Here is a 17,078-nt window from a genome sequence, read left to right on the forward strand (position 1 = left end):
CATCACGCTCTACAACACCCCCCGCGTCACCACTGACCCGTGTCCCCGGCGACCTGCGCGCACATGGACAGCGAGTCCTTGCCGCCGTCCACGGCCACGCCCAGCTCCCTCATGGCGCCGCCAACAGCATCACGCTCTACAACACCCCCCGCGTCACCACTGACCCGTGTCCCCGGCGACCTGCGCGCACATGGACAGCGAGTCCTTGCCGCCGTCCACGGCCACGCCCAGCTCCCTCATGGCGCCGCCAACAGCATCACGCTCTACAACACCCCCCGCGTCACCACTGACCCGTGTCCCCGGCGACCTGCGCGCACATGGACAGCGAGTCCTTGCCGCCGTCCACGGCCACGCCCAGCTCCCTCATGGCGCCGCCAACAGCATCACGCTCTACAACACCCCCCGCGTCACCACTGACCCGTGTCCCCGGCGACCTGCGCGCACATGGACAGCGAGTCCTTGCCGCCGTCCACGGCCACGCCCAGCTCCCTCATGGCGCCGCCAACAGCATCACGCTCTACAACACCCCCCGCGTCACCACTGACCCGTGTCCCCGGCGACCTGCGCGCACATGGACAGCGAGTCCTTGCCGCCGTCCACGGCCACGCCCAGCTCCCTCATGGCGCCGCCAACAGCATCACGCTCTACAACACCCCCCGCGTCACCACTGACCCGTGTCCCCGGCGACCTGCGCGCACATGGACAGCGAGTCCTTGCCGCCGTCCACGGCCACGCCCAGCTCCCTCATGGCGCCGCCAACAGCATCACGCTCTACAACACCCCCCGCGTCACCACTGACCCGTGTCCCCGGCGACCTGCGCGCACATGGACAGCGAGTCCTTGCCGCCGTCCACGGCCACGCCCAGCTCCCTCATGGCGCCGCCAACAGCATCACGCTCTACAACACCCCCCGCGTCACCACTGACCCGTGTCCCCGGCGACCTGCGCGCACATGGACAGCGAGTCCTTGCCGCCGTCCACGGCCACGCCCAGCTCCCTCATGGCGCCGCCAACAGCATCACGCTCTACAACACCCCCCGCGTCACCACTGACCCGTGTCCCCGGCGACCTGCGCGCACATGGACAGCGAGTCCTTGCCGCCGTCCACGGCCACGCCCAGCTCCCTCATGGCGCCGCCAACAGCATCACGCTCTACAACACCCCCCGCGTCACCACTGACCCGTGTCCCCGGCGACCTGCGCGCACATGGACAGCGAGTCCTTGCCGCCGTCCACGGCCACGCCCAGCTCCCTCATGGCGCCGCCAACAGCATCACGCTCTACAACACCCCCCGCGTCACCACTGACCCGTGTCCCCGGCGACCTGCGCGCACATGGACAGCGAGTCCTTGCCGCCGTCCACGGCCACGCCCAGCTCCCTCATGGCGCCGCCAACAGCATCACGCTCTACAACACCCCCCGCGTCACCACTGACCCGTGTCCCCGGCGACCTGCGCGCACATGGACAGCGAGTCCTTGCCGCCGTCCACGGCCACGCCCAGCTCCCTCATGGCGCCGCCAACAGCATCACGCTCTACAACACCCCCCGCGTCACCACTGACCCGTGTCCCCGGCGACCTGCGCGCACATGGACAGCGAGTCCTTGCCGCCGTCCACGGCCACGCCCAGCTCCCTCATGGCGCCGCCAACAGCATCACGCTCTACAACACCCCCCGCGTCACCACTGACCCGTGTCCCCGGCGACCTGCGCGCACATGGACAGCGAGTCCTTGCCGCCGTCCACGGCCACGCCCAGCTCCCTCATGGCGCCGCCAACAGCATCACGCTCTACAACACCCCCCGCGTCACCACTGACCCGTGTCCCCGGCGACCTGCGCGCACATGGACAGCGAGTCCTTGCCGCCGTCCACGGCCACGCCCAGCTCCCTCATGGCGCGGCACACGGCGCCGCACGCCACCACCAGCGCCGCGCCCGCGCCGCCCGTCTTGCCCGACCACATCCAGTTGCCCGAGCACTTCACGTCTTCTAGTGAGGAAATGCCGGCGAATACCTGCAAATTATGTTGAATGTGAAATTTTATGTGTCAAGTTTCAGTACATAACATACAAAACTGTTCTGGAAAGCAAGATTTTTATTGCGCGATACGTAAACTAAATTTTAAAAATCGCATGAAACTGAACCGATTCCTCCAAAAACAATCATAGCATGGTATTCACATTTATATCTCTCATTTTGCTTAATGAGAAAGTGAGACTCAATGCACATTGGACAAATAAATTAGACAGGTGGAATATCGTGATTAAGGATTATTCCTTCCCAGAACCATCTAGCGTGTTTTTTAGTTCCTAACAAAAAAAAATATGAATTTGTGGACGATTGTCTCGAGAAAACTCTTAACAGCGTACGCGATTCAGGATTTTTACTTCAAGAAATATCGCCATCTAGCGTGCGATTCGTACACTAAAACTAAACCTGTTTATCTGTGGTAATTACTCCAAGAAAAATCTTGATAGCGTGATATAGAAATTTTAAAACATGTAACAATGCCATCTAGGCGATAACCTTACAGTCAGCTATGGAGTGCTGTAAGCTACAATACCTAACGAACCAAGTTGGTGAAAGCCTCTCCGACCGAGCGATCGTTTGTCCCTTTCCATCATACCTATACGTCGGAAAGGGACAAACGATGATCAGCGGCATCGTAACTTTAGTACACGTTTATGAATAAGGGGGTTAATGTTTTGTGTTCCGATGGAGGTGGCTGAGCCTACGAACTCTTTGTAAGTCAGGGCGATGACCACACAACCAGATCACCCCGATAGATTAGGCCCGAGCAATGTTTGATTGATAACATACCAAGTTGGTAAGAGCCTCTCCGAGAGACAGCCGCGCTCCTGCAGCGGGGTCCAGCAGACCCTTGATGTTCTGTGTTCCGATGGAGGTGGCTGAGCCGACGAGCTCGTTGTAAGACAGGGCGATGATCGCACAGTCAGCTAGAGGTGTGTGGAGTGGGCCCACGCACTGTTGCTGGGCTACTAGACCCGTGACGCAGCGGTCGACCTGCAAACATAAATGCAACATAACTATCAGAAAGTAATTGGAGTATTTGTTGCCATGAAATACGGCGCAGATTTGTCCGCAATAGCTTTTATACGAAGGAATTCAAGTAAGAAAATCTAATCTAATCGAATTTGTACATTTTCGAGTAGTTATAACATTAATTGGGTAGCCAACCAAATAAAAAACCGCATGAATCTGTCAGTGAACGACTTGACCTTAACCTACATTATTTGATTATGTAATGTTTTCATCTACCCTCAACTGACTTAAGAAGCCATTTGAGGGTAGATTTTGTTTACTTTTATTTAAATACCTAAAGATACAGAGAGTTTGAATTCGACTAGCAAATTAATAGCGGTAAAAAAAAATAGAGACGTAAAGCGAAAATAAAAACCTGATCATTCAGTGTAATCAAGAAATTTAGGTTTTTAAGGTAAAGTGCTAACACAGTGCGCTTTACACTTCGGTTAATATGGATGTAATGAACGGAACCGAACAGCGCTATCTACTGCAGCGGTGGCAGCATGGTTCCATTTTTGCCTCGCAATCGCATGTCGCTATGCCCGTCACTTTCGCGCTTACATACTTATTAGAACGTGACAGGCACGGTGACAAATGATAAAGAGCCGACCATCTTAGTCCTGCTACTGTAAAAAATACGACTACAATATTTTGCACTACTTTATGTGTCTTACTATTAATTTTTTGTGTTTTACTATTAATTTGTAGTCTTACCTTATTAATAAGGTATCTCTTGCTAGCAACATTGACGAGTCTCAAAACCCTGTCCAAAGCACTTTGGACGGTAACGTCCTTTGGCAGTGAGAGCGGCAGTTTGGTTCTCTTGTCCTGTCTGAAGTCAAATGTCTTTCTTGGCATATTTCCTGAAGAAAATATGAACGATAATGCGAAAATAATAACTTAGTATGTCGACAATAGTATTGTCAAGCAAAAAAAAGGCAGTGTTGCCTTGCATAAAATAAGGTACAAGTAAACTACAAGGGGTCACCCTTGTGTGTTACTATTTCGAGGTGCTAAAAATTTATAACTATCAGTGTATTCTTTTGTGCGACCTATAGACACATGCATAATGAAGCACTCACGGAAACAAATTTAATATAGGTCTTTATTTACTTACAAACTACTCAGCGGCAATACTGAGATGCATTAAACTATTTTAGCTAAATCAGTCTGTTTATCTTTGTGGTCTTGGATTTGAATAAGAAGTATAATGAAAAATACCTTGGACAGCTTCCAGGTCTAGATGGTACCTACGGTAATTTGTTCTTGCTCTCAAGTTTCAATCTCTCGTACCTGCTGAGATATTGGTCGCTGAACGGCCCCTCCACGAGACTCATTCATGAACAAGTCAAATGAAAAATACCTAAGACAGCTTCCAAGTGTAGATCGTACGGTAGTTTGGCCTTGACCTCAGGTTTCGACCTCTCGTTCCTGCTGAGGTACCGGTCGCTGAAGGGCCCCTCCACGAGACTCATGTAGCCGTCGCCGGTCACTTCGCCCACGAAGGATACGGGGCAGCGCTCGCGCTGGCAGATTTCTGAAACAAGGGTGCTTTTAGAATAAGCCTTATATGTATAAACGGTAAGGTTCAGTTTTCAACACCTACCATCAATACTGAGGCGACGTCTAAGATATGTTTACACTTTTGCACGTTACTCCTTTGTAATAAGAAGAAAAATAAAGACTTAGAAGGTGATCTGAATATGAAACTCCCGTAAAATTTAAACATATTAAATAAAATACAACGGGACACTCTTGACGAAATGAAGTAACCAGTACCCCTAGTGTAAATATTTTCGACAGCGAAACGTGACGTACGCGTTTGCGTTAAGTGTCATTTTGTATGAGATTTTTGACTTTCCAAAACGTCCCGCTTGGCGCGCTGTTCAAAAATCCATACAAAATGAGACTTAACGCAAACGCGTACGTCACGTTTCGCTATCGACTAAAATTACACTAGGGGTACAGGATTCGAGAAGTATTCGACATAAAAACGCTAATAATTGTTTTAACGCTTCCAAAAGCGACTCCAATATCAGCTTCACACTTTCATAACAAAAGCAATGAAAAGGATTCACTTTTTTAGTTACTTCTGTGTAAGTCGGGCAAGCAAATGCACAAGCTGCTTATGTTCGCAGTACGCGCAAGTTGCTTGCGTTACTATTATGCATAAATTACTTGCTCCACTCGCACTTGCAAATATCATCACATTTTTATGTCGTTATTTATACGCTTCATATAACTTGCGCAAGTACCTCAACTTGCGCAAGTTACTTGCACTGTGTGAAAACACAAATACATTAAGAAACGTAAGCAATTACGTACCTTCTAAAACAGTTCTGTTCTCCTTAGAGCACAACAGCGCATCATTCTCCTGGTACTCCGCGCCCCACAGCTCCAGGGTGGTGATGGTGGGGTCTCCGAGCCGGAACTCCTTGCTGAACACCACGGCGCCCTCCGGCTCCACGAGCTCCTTCAGGACGTTCCCGTTGCCGCCGGCACCTTGGTCGTGGATCGCTGTACAACCACTAATAATGTATCTATTCTAATATTTTGAGCGTAAGAAATATTATCAAAAATATATTATGAATATTTAGGTCACACTGAAGGGCTTTCACTATGGTAGCAATCCCGAATAAATGAAATAAATGTAGCTGTCCCATGAAAAACTTGACAAAAGTGTATGAAACTAAGAATTTAGGTTTAGTTCTCGATTTTAGCAATGTCACCATAGTACAATAATTAATTTGTATTACAATTACTATTAGTTTAGTACCAGATTATATGGATATATGTGACTTGGGGTCATTCTACTTTTTAGTGCGAGTTTTTTGTCTGTGAATTATGGATTTTTTATTGTATATAAATATAAAGCACATTTTAATGCCGCACTAATGATACCTTGGAACCAAGGTAAACAATATTTTATCTATTTTTATAAGTAACAAAGTTGTATTTATAAGTAAAAGGGCAGGTACGGTAACATAGTTATATGTTTGCATACTTCAGGCTATAAATTCTCACAATAAAAGAAAGTCTAGGGTCAAATATTCAGGCCTATTCTGTGCTTATAGTGTTTTAGTAGCCAGTGTAGGTAACTTAAAACGCATTACGAATATTAAAATTCTGCAAAAACCTGCAGTAGAAAGCAGAATGACCACATGAATGTTTATGTCAAATTTCATGTTAAGTATTTCAGAATGTCGTTTTAAAATGAGAGCGTAACATCGATTGTATAGCGGCTAGCCGTTCATGTGACTTTGAAGTGTTTCAAATACCTTAGGCTGCGAATGTAGATTATTTTTAGTTTGTCCACCCGGTCTTACACATATCGACCTAGTCCCAAACTAAGCAAAGCTTGTACAATGGGTACTAGGCGACGATAAACATATTTATATACATAGAAAACACCCACGACTCAGGAACAAAAGATGTGTTCATCACACAAATAAATGCTTTTACTGGGGTGATTGATAATTATTGAAGATAATGTCAATAATAAAAGTGACGTCAATACTTACACTCAACTGGGTTAACGTCAGCCTCAAGGCATCCTCTTACAACTCGGTTGAGACGGTTGCCCATTTCAGCATCACCTGGGAAATAAAATCAACCTACAATAAATATAAATAGAATAGGACAATCTTACAAAGCGTGAAGCATGGATCAGTCACATTGTAAGATAAGTAACACTTGTGTTGCGCAGAACCAAACTTCACTGATCCTTTGTTAACGTAATAAAAAAAATATCGGCGAAACCTAACGAGTAAATTCATGTTCCACTAGAAATATGTAATCTATCTACCGTGAGGCGCTCTATGCACTAGTGAAAAAAAAATAACAGTAAATCACACATACATAATCGTATGAATGTTAGTGGAGGGCCACATCTACAATAAAATAGAAAATAGCTATATACAAGTGCGAAAAACGGAAAATTCGTAACGACCGAAGGGAGTGTTTTAAATCGACACGAGTTGCGAGTTACCTATTCGCACATGTATCGTACAACGTTTTACAGTACATATGGCCCTTTAAATGTTCGACACTGTAACGTAATATGCTAATTTGGGCACTAATACGATAAAGTAGCACCATATGTACAGTAAGGTTCCAAAGTGCATGGACAAATTTGGACCTGATGGTACTGTAAAAATGTTTTTTAGCGTCTTAGATCTGCCTTACAAGAGACTAAGGGGACAAGCATTTTAGGGGGGAAGGACCTTTCGGGAATCTTCTCCACATGGTGTACTCGGTTTAAAAACGTCACCTCTCTGTACAGCTCCAAAGTCCAGCGCGTGGTCGCGCGAGTCGCCGCCCTGCACCGCGACGGAGGAAGCCGCGCCGCCGCCCACGCCGATGCGGTACACGGGCCCTCCGATCTTCACTAGAAGCATGCCTGCGCAAATAGGGAAGAACTTTATAGTACAATATTAATATAATTGAATGATTTATTTTTTGGACTATACATATATACAGGTTTTACACTTTACTCCATCGATATAAGAGGCTGACGTGAGGCTGAAAACTCTAACGTTTGACAATCCAGTCAAACGCTTGCAGTAGAGTGTCCCTTATTTTGCGGTTTTTGAAGTGAAATTTCTTTAACGGCGCTGTGCACTTTTTGTGATGGGGAAAAATGTTTACCTCGCGACAGGTCACGTGACCGACAGATTCGAGGGATTGGAAATAATGTTAAAGAATTATAATAGTCCTGAAGTTATGGAAAGTAGAGGCAAGGAACATAAACTCCATATACCAAAAATTGTCCGACAAAAAACCATAAATAGGTGGCGCTACAATACCTAGAATACTTGAGGAAAAATCTAATTATAGACTGCGCACTTCACTCCGTCAATAATGCCTAGTCCGCCTAGGTTCTTACTAAGAACTTAATATCTTAATATCTCCAGAGTAGCGCTAGAGTAGCTAAGAACTTCTTAGCTACTCTAGCGCTACTCTGGAGATATTTGGAACTATTATTTATAGCTGACAGCTGGACACTTTTGCAACAGTTCTGCCTAAGGAGATTTTGTTCCTATACCTGAAGTGTTAAATTTTTAATTTAATATAAATTGTCATATTTGTGTACGGTAGCGCAATAAATGAATATTGTATTTTACTACATAAATGATAGTACTTTTATACTGATAATTAAAGCAATTCGTGCAACATTATTCCCTAACCATTCCAAAAAAAAAACGGGCAAGTGCGAGTCGGACTCGCGCACGAAGGGTTCCGTACCATTATTTATAAAAACGGCAAAAAAATATGTTTGTTGTATGGGAGCCCCACTTAAATATTTATTTTATTCTGTTTTTAGTATTTGTTGTTATAGCGGCAACAGAAATACATCATCTGTGAAAATTCCACATTGCGTACTGTCACAGCGATGGTTTATTTGCAACTGAACTGGCTTACATAAATAGGCATCGATATATTCGATATTAGTCTTACGGCGACATGCATGTGTGTTTGTGCGTTTATTTGTCTAAAGTGGTCGAAACATGCCGCCTACCAAAAAAAATTTTTTTTTTTTCACTCAGGCATAATCAAAGACGATTACTTTGTTATTTGTTGAAGGCGTCAATTAATATTACAACTAAGTCGCACTAATAGTCACTTACATGCACATGCATGTTGGCTCTTACAAATTTATAAGATAATAAAAGGTAAGAACACATCAAAAGCCCAGCGGAATACATAACCAGCAGCCAAAAAGAACTAATAATTATAATTAGTGAGATTCGTTCAATTCTTATATGAGAAATTACTTAAAATTTCTGTAAAGAAAAGACTCAAGGGCATTTTTGATACATAACACAATACAATCATGCAACAAATAATGCAAAATCACAATTATTGTTCATTAGTATTAACAGGCAGTTCACACAATTTTGACACGGAACGTTTGGTAACATCCCCACGACACCGCACACTATAAACACGAGTCACGCCATCCGGACCTGGGTGCTTGTCTAGCACCCTTCCAAGTGACCATTTTCCTGGTGGAAGTTGATCGTCCTTTATCAGTACAATATCTCCGAGTTCGAATTCACGTTCTCGTTTCAACCACTTTGGCCTTTCTTGAAGACGGGAGAGATATTCATTTTGCCACTTATGCCAGAAGTCTCTAACGAGTTTTTGGGTGAATTGCCACCGTGATAACCTGTTGGTATTGATCTCTCGTAAATCCGGGTTAGGTATTGTAACTGGCGCCTCGCCGATGAGGAAATGTCCAGGCGTGAGAACTTCGACATCGGGGTCGGTGGTATCCACAGGAATCAAAGGCCGACTGTTCAAACACGCTTCAATCTCACATAACGTCGTGCTTAACTCTTCAAAGGTAAGATTGGCGGTGAGTATTCTTTTTAAATGGAACTTTACTGACTTAACGCCGGCCTCCCACAGACCTCCAAAGTTTGGGCTATATGGAGGTATGAAGTGCCATTGCGTTCCATCGTCAGCAAGTATGCTACTTAACCGCTCTGGGAGTTGTAAATTTGATTCTGTCCATGCTATGGTCAAGTCCTTATCGGCGCCGACAAAGTTGCGCCCTTGGTCACTCCATAGGTGCGTGCATCTTCCTCGCCGGGCAACAAAACGCTTGAAGGCTCCTATGAAGGATTCTGAGGTCATATCGCCAACCAGTTCGAGATGAATGCATTTGACGACCATGCAGACAAAGATTGCGATATAGGCCTTATTAGATTTTGCTCCCCTGCCTCTTGACATCAAAACTTGAATTGGCCCAGCAAAATCTACTCCGCTGTGTAAGAATGGTCGGGCTTGCGTAATGCGAACTTTAGGTAGGTCTCCCATAATCTGCGTTCGTGTAATCGCTCTTTGTCTAGCGCAGACAACACATTTGTGAATATATGCTTTAATGGCGTTTTTAACTCTGAGGATCCAGTATTTTGAACGTAGATAGACAAACATTAACGGCATCGTGCCATGCAGAGTTTTCTGGTGAGCATCTGCTATTATTAACAGTGTTAACGCATTCCTACTACTCAGGATAATAGGATGTTTTCTTTCTTCAGGAATGTCAGCATTCCTAAGTCTTCCGCCTACCCTGAGAACATTTTTCTCATCAAGGTAAGGATTCAACCCTTTTATTGTGCTTTCCCTTTTTACATCCTTGCCTTTCATTAGGTTGTCTAGCTCCGCACCAAACTCTCTTCTTTGTACTATTTTTACACATCTTATTAAAGCATTTTCTAGTTCTGTAGTTGTTAATTCCTTTTGTATATTTTCAGGGGTCTTCTTACTGTTAAGGAATCGCAAGCTATAAACAATCGTCTTCAAAAGCTCTGACAATGTATCAAACTCTTCAAATTTAATTCCAGGCTCTTCACTTTCTATATTCACGTTTACTTGTATATTTCTCTTTCTTTCTAATTCTGTTTCTTTTATTTCAGGTCTTCTATATGGAATGTCGTCAGTCTGCAGCCACTTGGGGCCTTTCCACCATTTTTGATCTTGTGCTAGTAGTTGAAGGGTTGTCCCTCTACTCGCGATGTCTGCTGGGTTATCTTCAGAGGCAACATGGTACCACCTTTGATTGCCAATGTTGTCTAATATCTTGACGACTCGATTGCAAACAAATACGTTCCACCTTCCAGGGTCACCTAATAGCCATGATAGCACTACGGAAGAATCTGTCCAGGCATATAAGTGAGTATCAGGTATTCTCATTGCTTCTTTTACTTGTTTGAGTAGTCTAGAGAGGAGTACCGCAGCACACAGTTCCAGTTTTGGAAGAGAGACTGGTTTCACAGGTGCGACGCGTGTTTTGGCAGCAATTATTCCAGTTCGTATTTCTCCTTCTGTCTCAACTCTGAGGTAAGCTACAGCTCCATATGCTTTTGTGGATGCATCACAAAACCCGTGCACGGAAACTGCTTGCAAGTTACTTTGAGTCGTATATAACCATCGCTCTACTTCGATGTCGCGGAGGTAATCAAAACTTTGACGTAAGTTTATCCATTTTTGCTTAAAATCAGCACTGACCTCCTCATCCCAGCTAATACCTTGAAGCCATAACTGTTGCAGTAAACTTTTAGCTGGTAGAATTGCAGGAGCCAACCACCCAAGAGGATCAAATAGTCTTTGTACTTGAGCGAGTATGTTTCGTTTGGTTACAATTTCAGGAATGTCGGGTAGCTCTAATGTATATTGAAAGGTGTCGTTGCCCACATTCCAGGATAGTCCTAATGCTTGAATCGTTCCATCTAATTTGATATCCATCTTAACTCGCGAGCTTCGTTGCGACGCTTCAATTTGCTCCAAGAACTCTCGTTCGTTTGATGTCCATTTTTGTAAGTGAAAACCTCCTCGTTGTAGTATGCTCTTTACTTCCCGTGCTGTGGTTATGGCCTCGTCTACGGTGTCATTCCCTGATATCAAATCATCCATATAGAAGTCCTCCTTAATGACTCGTGCCGCATTAGGTTGGTCCTTGCCTTCATCAATAGCTATCTGATGAAGCGTCTTGACGGCTAAATAAGGGGCCGATGCTGTTCCAAAGGTAACTCGAAGCAGGCGATAATCTTTAACTTCTTCTTTTGGATTATTACGCCATAGAAGTCTTTGATAGTTGGTGTCAGCTTTGGTTACCAGTATTTGACGGTACATTTTCTCCACATCGGCTACATAGCATACCTTTCTCATCCTCCAACGCATGATAATGTTTCGCAAGTCTTCTTGTAGCTGGGGTCCGACTAATAAATCATCGTTTAATGATTTGTTATTAGAACCCTTGGCTGACGCGTCAAATACAATTCTATATTTCGTTGTCTCTTTTTCCTCTCTAATTATAGCATGATGAGATAGATAGACAGCTGGATCTTCTATTTCCTCTTCTGGAACTTCTTCCATATGGTTCATGGCTAGGTACTCCTCAAGCACTCTGGTATATTCAGTTTTCAACGGAGGCATCCTATCGAAACGTGATTCTAACTGCTTAAGTCGTTTCATAGCTATGCTTCTGGTATCAGCTTGTGTTGCTTGAGGCTGTTTATTTCTCATAGGTAGCTTCACAATATACCTCCCATCTTCAGTTCTGGAGTGAAGGGTTTCGTATATTTCTTCACAGAGTCTTTCGTCTGCTGTATATGCTCGTTTAAAAGGTGCTTCTAACTCCCACATGTTTTTCACCATATTATCCAGGTCTAACTGATGATGCATTGCTATTACATCATCTTGAGAGTTTGATTCATCAATTTCTCCGAAGATAATCCAACCCAGGCTAGTAAGTTGAGCAATCGGCTTTCCTGGTGGACCTTTGATTAGTTTTTCCTTTAAGATTCGTGAGTACACTTTCACTCCTAGAAGCAAATCTATTCTTCCAGGTTTGTTAAATGTGGGATCTGCTAGAGGGAGATCTTTCAAATGCGCCCAATCACCGGATTCTTCATTTATAGGTACCCTTTTGGATGGCAGCACCTTTGTCACTCGCGTAGGCATGACATACATCTTTACATTGAGGTTGAATTTATTCTCATATCGTGAAAGAACATCTAATCGGACGGTATGATTAACCCTTGTATTTGTGTCGCCAACGCCTGTAATTCTCCCTCTAATATACTCCCTCTTCACTTTAAATAGTTGAGCTGCCCTTTCAGTGATAAACGTCGCTTGTGATCCTTTATCCACCAACGCTCGCAGCAGGATCACCCTTCCAGTCGTATCTCGTACCGGTACTATAGCCGTAGCCAATAGCCCAGCTGATTCATCTGCTGCAAAATTGGCTGCAATATCTTCTAACCTTTCATCGTCGTTTTGGCTCCCGTCGTCGACTTCTTCCATTTTGGCATGTGCAGAAACGTCAGTTGTCTTATTCTCTTCAGCTGCTGGCGTCGCTCCTCGATAGCTACTTTGATGGAGGAGTGAATGGTGTCGACGATGGCAGACCTTGCAGGATACATTTAGTTTACAGAACAGCACTGAGTGCCCTGGTAGAAGACAATTATAGCACAATTTTTGATTCTTAGCAAATTCGCTTCTTTCGCTGGGATCCAATTTTCCAAATTGCTTGCAATGGCATAAGGCATGAGCATCTTGACAGAAAAGACAATTTTTTCGGATGTAGCACTGGCGTGAAATGATCGTTCTTTAACAGTTTTGGCTTGCGACGACGCTGCAGACGTTAATTCCAATGTATGTATTTTATTCTCCAAAAAGTGAAACAATTCATTTATCGTAGGCAGATCCCCAGTCTCTTGCAGGCTCACGTGCTCTTCCCATTGTTTGTGGCTCTCTGGGTCCAATTTTTGAGTCGCTAAGAATATAAGCAAGGGGTCCCAAGCATCAGTGTTAATCGACAGACCTTTAAAGCTGTGAAGGCACTCTTTCATATTATCAACTAATGTTTTCAATAGGCTAGGAGATTGACTCAACATTTTTTTTGATGAAAACAGCCTTTTGAGAATTGCATTGACCACAAGACGTTTATGACTGTAACGTTTCTTCAATGTATCCCAAGCGGGTCTGTAATTTTTCTCCACGACCTTATAATGCTTCAAGGTTGTGCTGGCTTCTCCGATTAAACAAGACTTTAGGTAGTAAAACCGCTGCACGTCACTCAATGACTGGTTGTTGTGAATTATTGATGTAAAAATATCTTCAAATGCCTGCCATTCTTCATAAAGACCAGAAAATTTCGGTAATTCTAAACGAGGTAATTTCACATCCATTACTGTCTTAATATCTCCAGAAACTGATGAAGTATTCATGGGCGTGCCAGCCGGTGTAGGTGTGTTAAAGTCCAACAGGTCCTGAAGCGTAGTTTTTAGATTCAAGTATTTTTCTTCACATTTATCGTAATAATTCTCAACGAAGTATAACAGAGATTGCCTTTGTTCCGTAGTTGATATTTTTAGTAACTCGGAATGTAGTTGCTTGAATGATGACCAATACTCGTCAATATATTGCATGCGCACCTTTACGTAACCAAGGGTTAGCCTCTCCTTGGGGCATTTTTTGTAATTAATTTCCGCTTTCTTGATACTGTTATATATGTCTTCTAATTGCACCGAAACTTCGTCTATTGATGGTGTAGCCATGTCGATTAACAACAAATAACGTTATAAGTCCCAAAACAACAAAGTTATTCACTTTTATAACTCACGACGATAATAATTTCACCGCCGCATAGCTGAGAATATTAATGTTTTTAAGTAAACAACTGCACTTCGCACTCGATCCAGGTATCGCCGCGCTCGCCGACCGGTGATTATCTTATTATTCTTTCGATTCGCATCCGGTTCGATTATGGACCATGTTTCGATAGCTATAAGGTTCGGTATTGGATGCTCAATAAATTTAAAACATTTTGCGTACTGTCACAGCGATGGTTTATTTGCAACTGAACTGGCTTACATAAATAGGCATCGATATATTCGATATTAGTCTTACGGCGACATGCATGTATGTTTGTGCGTTTATTTGTCTAAAGTGGTCGAAACATCTAGCTATCACGGTTCATGAGATACAGCCTGGTGACAGACGGACGGACGGACGGACAGCGAAGTCTCAGTAATAGGGTCCCGTTTGACCCTTTGGGTACGGAACCCTAAAAAAACAAATAAATGAAAACCCGAGGTAACTATAATAATCGAGTTCATTATAAGACAGTAAAAGTAGAATATAATAGATTAAATATCGTTTATTCGTGGCAAAGTTTCAAACAACAAATAGGCAAACGAAATACCGCAAAAAAACTAACGTCACATTTTACCATAACGTTACATGACACATTTTTAGCCACGAAACATTAATTTCGCGTAATTGAAGACTACGAGGCAACAGTTAATCTTGTTATAATCGAAGTAAACGTAAATAATATTTTAAACTCTCACGATTTTTACTCGTTAGTTACCAAAATGGGACTTAACGGTTTAAATTAAGAGGCTGTCAATACCAAAAGCGCGCACACTGTCTATTTGTATCGGAGTAAATGAGATAACACTGTCGCATGTTACTGGGCCTGGGCAAGGGAATAATAAGAAAAATATTTAAATAATAAAAAGTGGATTATTAGTGTAATATTTTACTCAACAGCGGTTTAGATATAAATGTTTTGAAATTGTGATTTTAATTGCAGACCCATAAATCAAAATAATAAAGACATAGTACCGTTTAATTGTGATTTTAAGACCAATCTTTGCAATTATTTTCTATCGAGCCGATTTCGTTCAATCATCTATAGAGTACAACCACGGTCTTTGAAATATAATTAATATGAACATATATTTTTCTTACTTGATTAAACAAATAGTCTTTCTTTAAAAACTGTTTAAGTAACATCAATTTCAAGGACATTGGGTGTTGACAGCCTCTTAACGGCCACGTGACTTCGGTCGAAATTGTCATCCGTTTAACATTTGTAATTTTAGCAACACCCCTGACCTCTCTTTTGCTTTGATAAACATACTGATTTTTCAAATGTTAAATGCTGCACAGTTTTGATGAAACTACCTATTGAAAGAAATGGAAAAAGCGGCCAAGTGCGAGTCGGACTCGCCCAAGAAGGGTTCCTTTATGACGTAATAAAAAAAACTACTTAAACTACTAGATCTCGTTCAACATTTTACCACTTTGGACACACATTTTACCACTTTGGTAGTGTCTCTCGCGCAAACTGTTCACTTTAGAAAAAAATTATATTAGGAACCTAAATATCATTTTTGAAGACCTATCCATAGATACCCCACACGTATGGGTTTGACGAAAAAAATTTTTTTTTTAATTTTATGACGTATTAAAAAAAACCACTCACTAGATCTCGTTCAAACCAATTTTCGTTAGAAGTTTGCATCGTAATGTATATCATATATTTTTTTTAGATTTTTCATTCTGTTATTTTAGAAGTTACAGGGGGGGGGGACACTTTTTTTCACTTTGGGAGGTTCTCTCGCGCAAACTATTCAGTTTAGAAAAAAATGATATTAGAAACCTTAATATCATTTTTGAAGACCTATCCATAGATACCCCACATGTATGGGTATGTTGAAAAAAAAAAATTATTTCATGACGTATTAAAAAAAACTACTTACTAGATCTCGTTCAAACCAATTTTCGGTGGAAGTTTACATGGCAATGTATATCATATATTTTTTTTAGATTTTTCATTCTGTTATTTTAGAAGTTACGGGGGGGGGACACACATTTTACCACTTTGGAAGTGTCTCTCGCGCAAACTATTCATTTTAGAAAAAAATGATATTAGAAACCTCAATATAATTTTTGAAGACCTATCCATAGATACCCCACACGTATGGGTTTGATGAAAAAAGATTTTTTGAGTTTCAGTTCTAAGTATGGGGAACCCCCAAAATTTATTGTTTTTTTTCTATTTTTGTGTGAAAATCTTAATGCGGTTCATAGAATACATCCACTTACTAAGTTTGAACAGTACAGCTCTTATAGTTTCGGAAAAAAGTGGCTGTGACAGAATCGGACAGACAGACGGACATGACGAATCTATAAGGGTTCCGTTTTTTGCCATTTGGCTACGGAACCCTAATATCAAAAATGCACAACGTTAATATTCAAGTTTTCACGTCACGTGATTCACAGTCATCTGGGAAAATTGATTAGGTACAGGTACGCGGGGTAAGAAATATATAAACCCTGTTTTCATCGATTCTTACCTTTGTCTGGCTTATTCTTTTTGATCATGGAATGAGGCATGTATCCAATGCCGCCGCTGAACATGATCGGCTTCACGAACTCCTCACGCACGTTGTCGCCGTTCTTCAGGCCGTATGACTGAACAAAGCCTGGAAAGCAAAACATATCACGTTACTATATTTTAGAAGATGAAGGTTTTCAATTGATTGAATTAGACGTAACTTTGCAAAAGGCCACCAAATCATAATGTGGTAGGCAATATACGTGGTCACAATGGCTCTAATAAGAAGGTTCAAAGACACTCAAAGGACAAAGGTCGTCGAAGTAGCTCTTATTACAAATAAATTACAGTGGGCTAGACGTTGAACCAATGTCCACCCCAGCACGCAACGAGAGAAGGT

The 17,078-nt window shown here is 42.8% G+C and overlaps 2 protein-coding genes across 2 annotated transcripts in view; both read right to left on the reverse strand.

Annotated features, from left to right (window-relative positions):
- The window catches only part of LOC133520032 (phosphoribosylformylglycinamidine synthase-like), a 34,605-nt gene that overhangs the window by 10,049 nt on the left and 7,478 nt on the right, over positions 1-17,078 (reverse strand). Inside the window, exons 7-14 of the mRNA XM_061854288.1 lie at positions 16,698-16,826; positions 7,313-7,441; positions 6,564-6,638; positions 5,368-5,559; positions 4,406-4,579; positions 3,757-3,905; positions 2,818-3,021; positions 1,816-2,011 (exon numbers count right to left, since the gene is read on the reverse strand). Of these exons, the coding sequence (XP_061710272.1) occupies positions 1,816-2,011; positions 2,818-3,021; positions 3,757-3,905; positions 4,406-4,579; positions 5,368-5,559; positions 6,564-6,638; positions 7,313-7,441; positions 16,698-16,826 (1,248 nt within the window). The remainder of the gene's footprint in view (positions 1-1,815; positions 2,012-2,817; positions 3,022-3,756; positions 3,906-4,405; positions 4,580-5,367; positions 5,560-6,563; positions 6,639-7,312; positions 7,442-16,697; positions 16,827-17,078) is intronic.
- Positions 8,422-12,857, reverse strand: LOC133520027 (uncharacterized). The gene has a single exon (XM_061854280.1). The coding sequence runs from the start codon at positions 12,850-12,852 to the stop codon at positions 8,902-8,904; it is 3,951 nt and encodes a 1,316-aa protein (XP_061710264.1). The 5' UTR covers positions 12,853-12,857; the 3' UTR covers positions 8,422-8,901.

Source organism: Cydia pomonella, chromosome 7 (genome assembly GCF_033807575.1).
Source record: "Cydia pomonella isolate Wapato2018A chromosome 7, ilCydPomo1, whole genome shotgun sequence".
NCBI lineage: Eukaryota > Metazoa > Arthropoda > Insecta > Lepidoptera > Tortricidae > Cydia > Cydia pomonella.

Excerpts from the sequence above, each read along its gene's own strand:
- LOC133520027 (XM_061854280.1), bottom strand. The coding sequence starts at position 12,852 with ATGGAAGAAGTCGACGACGGGAGCCAAAACGACGATGAAAGGTTAGAA.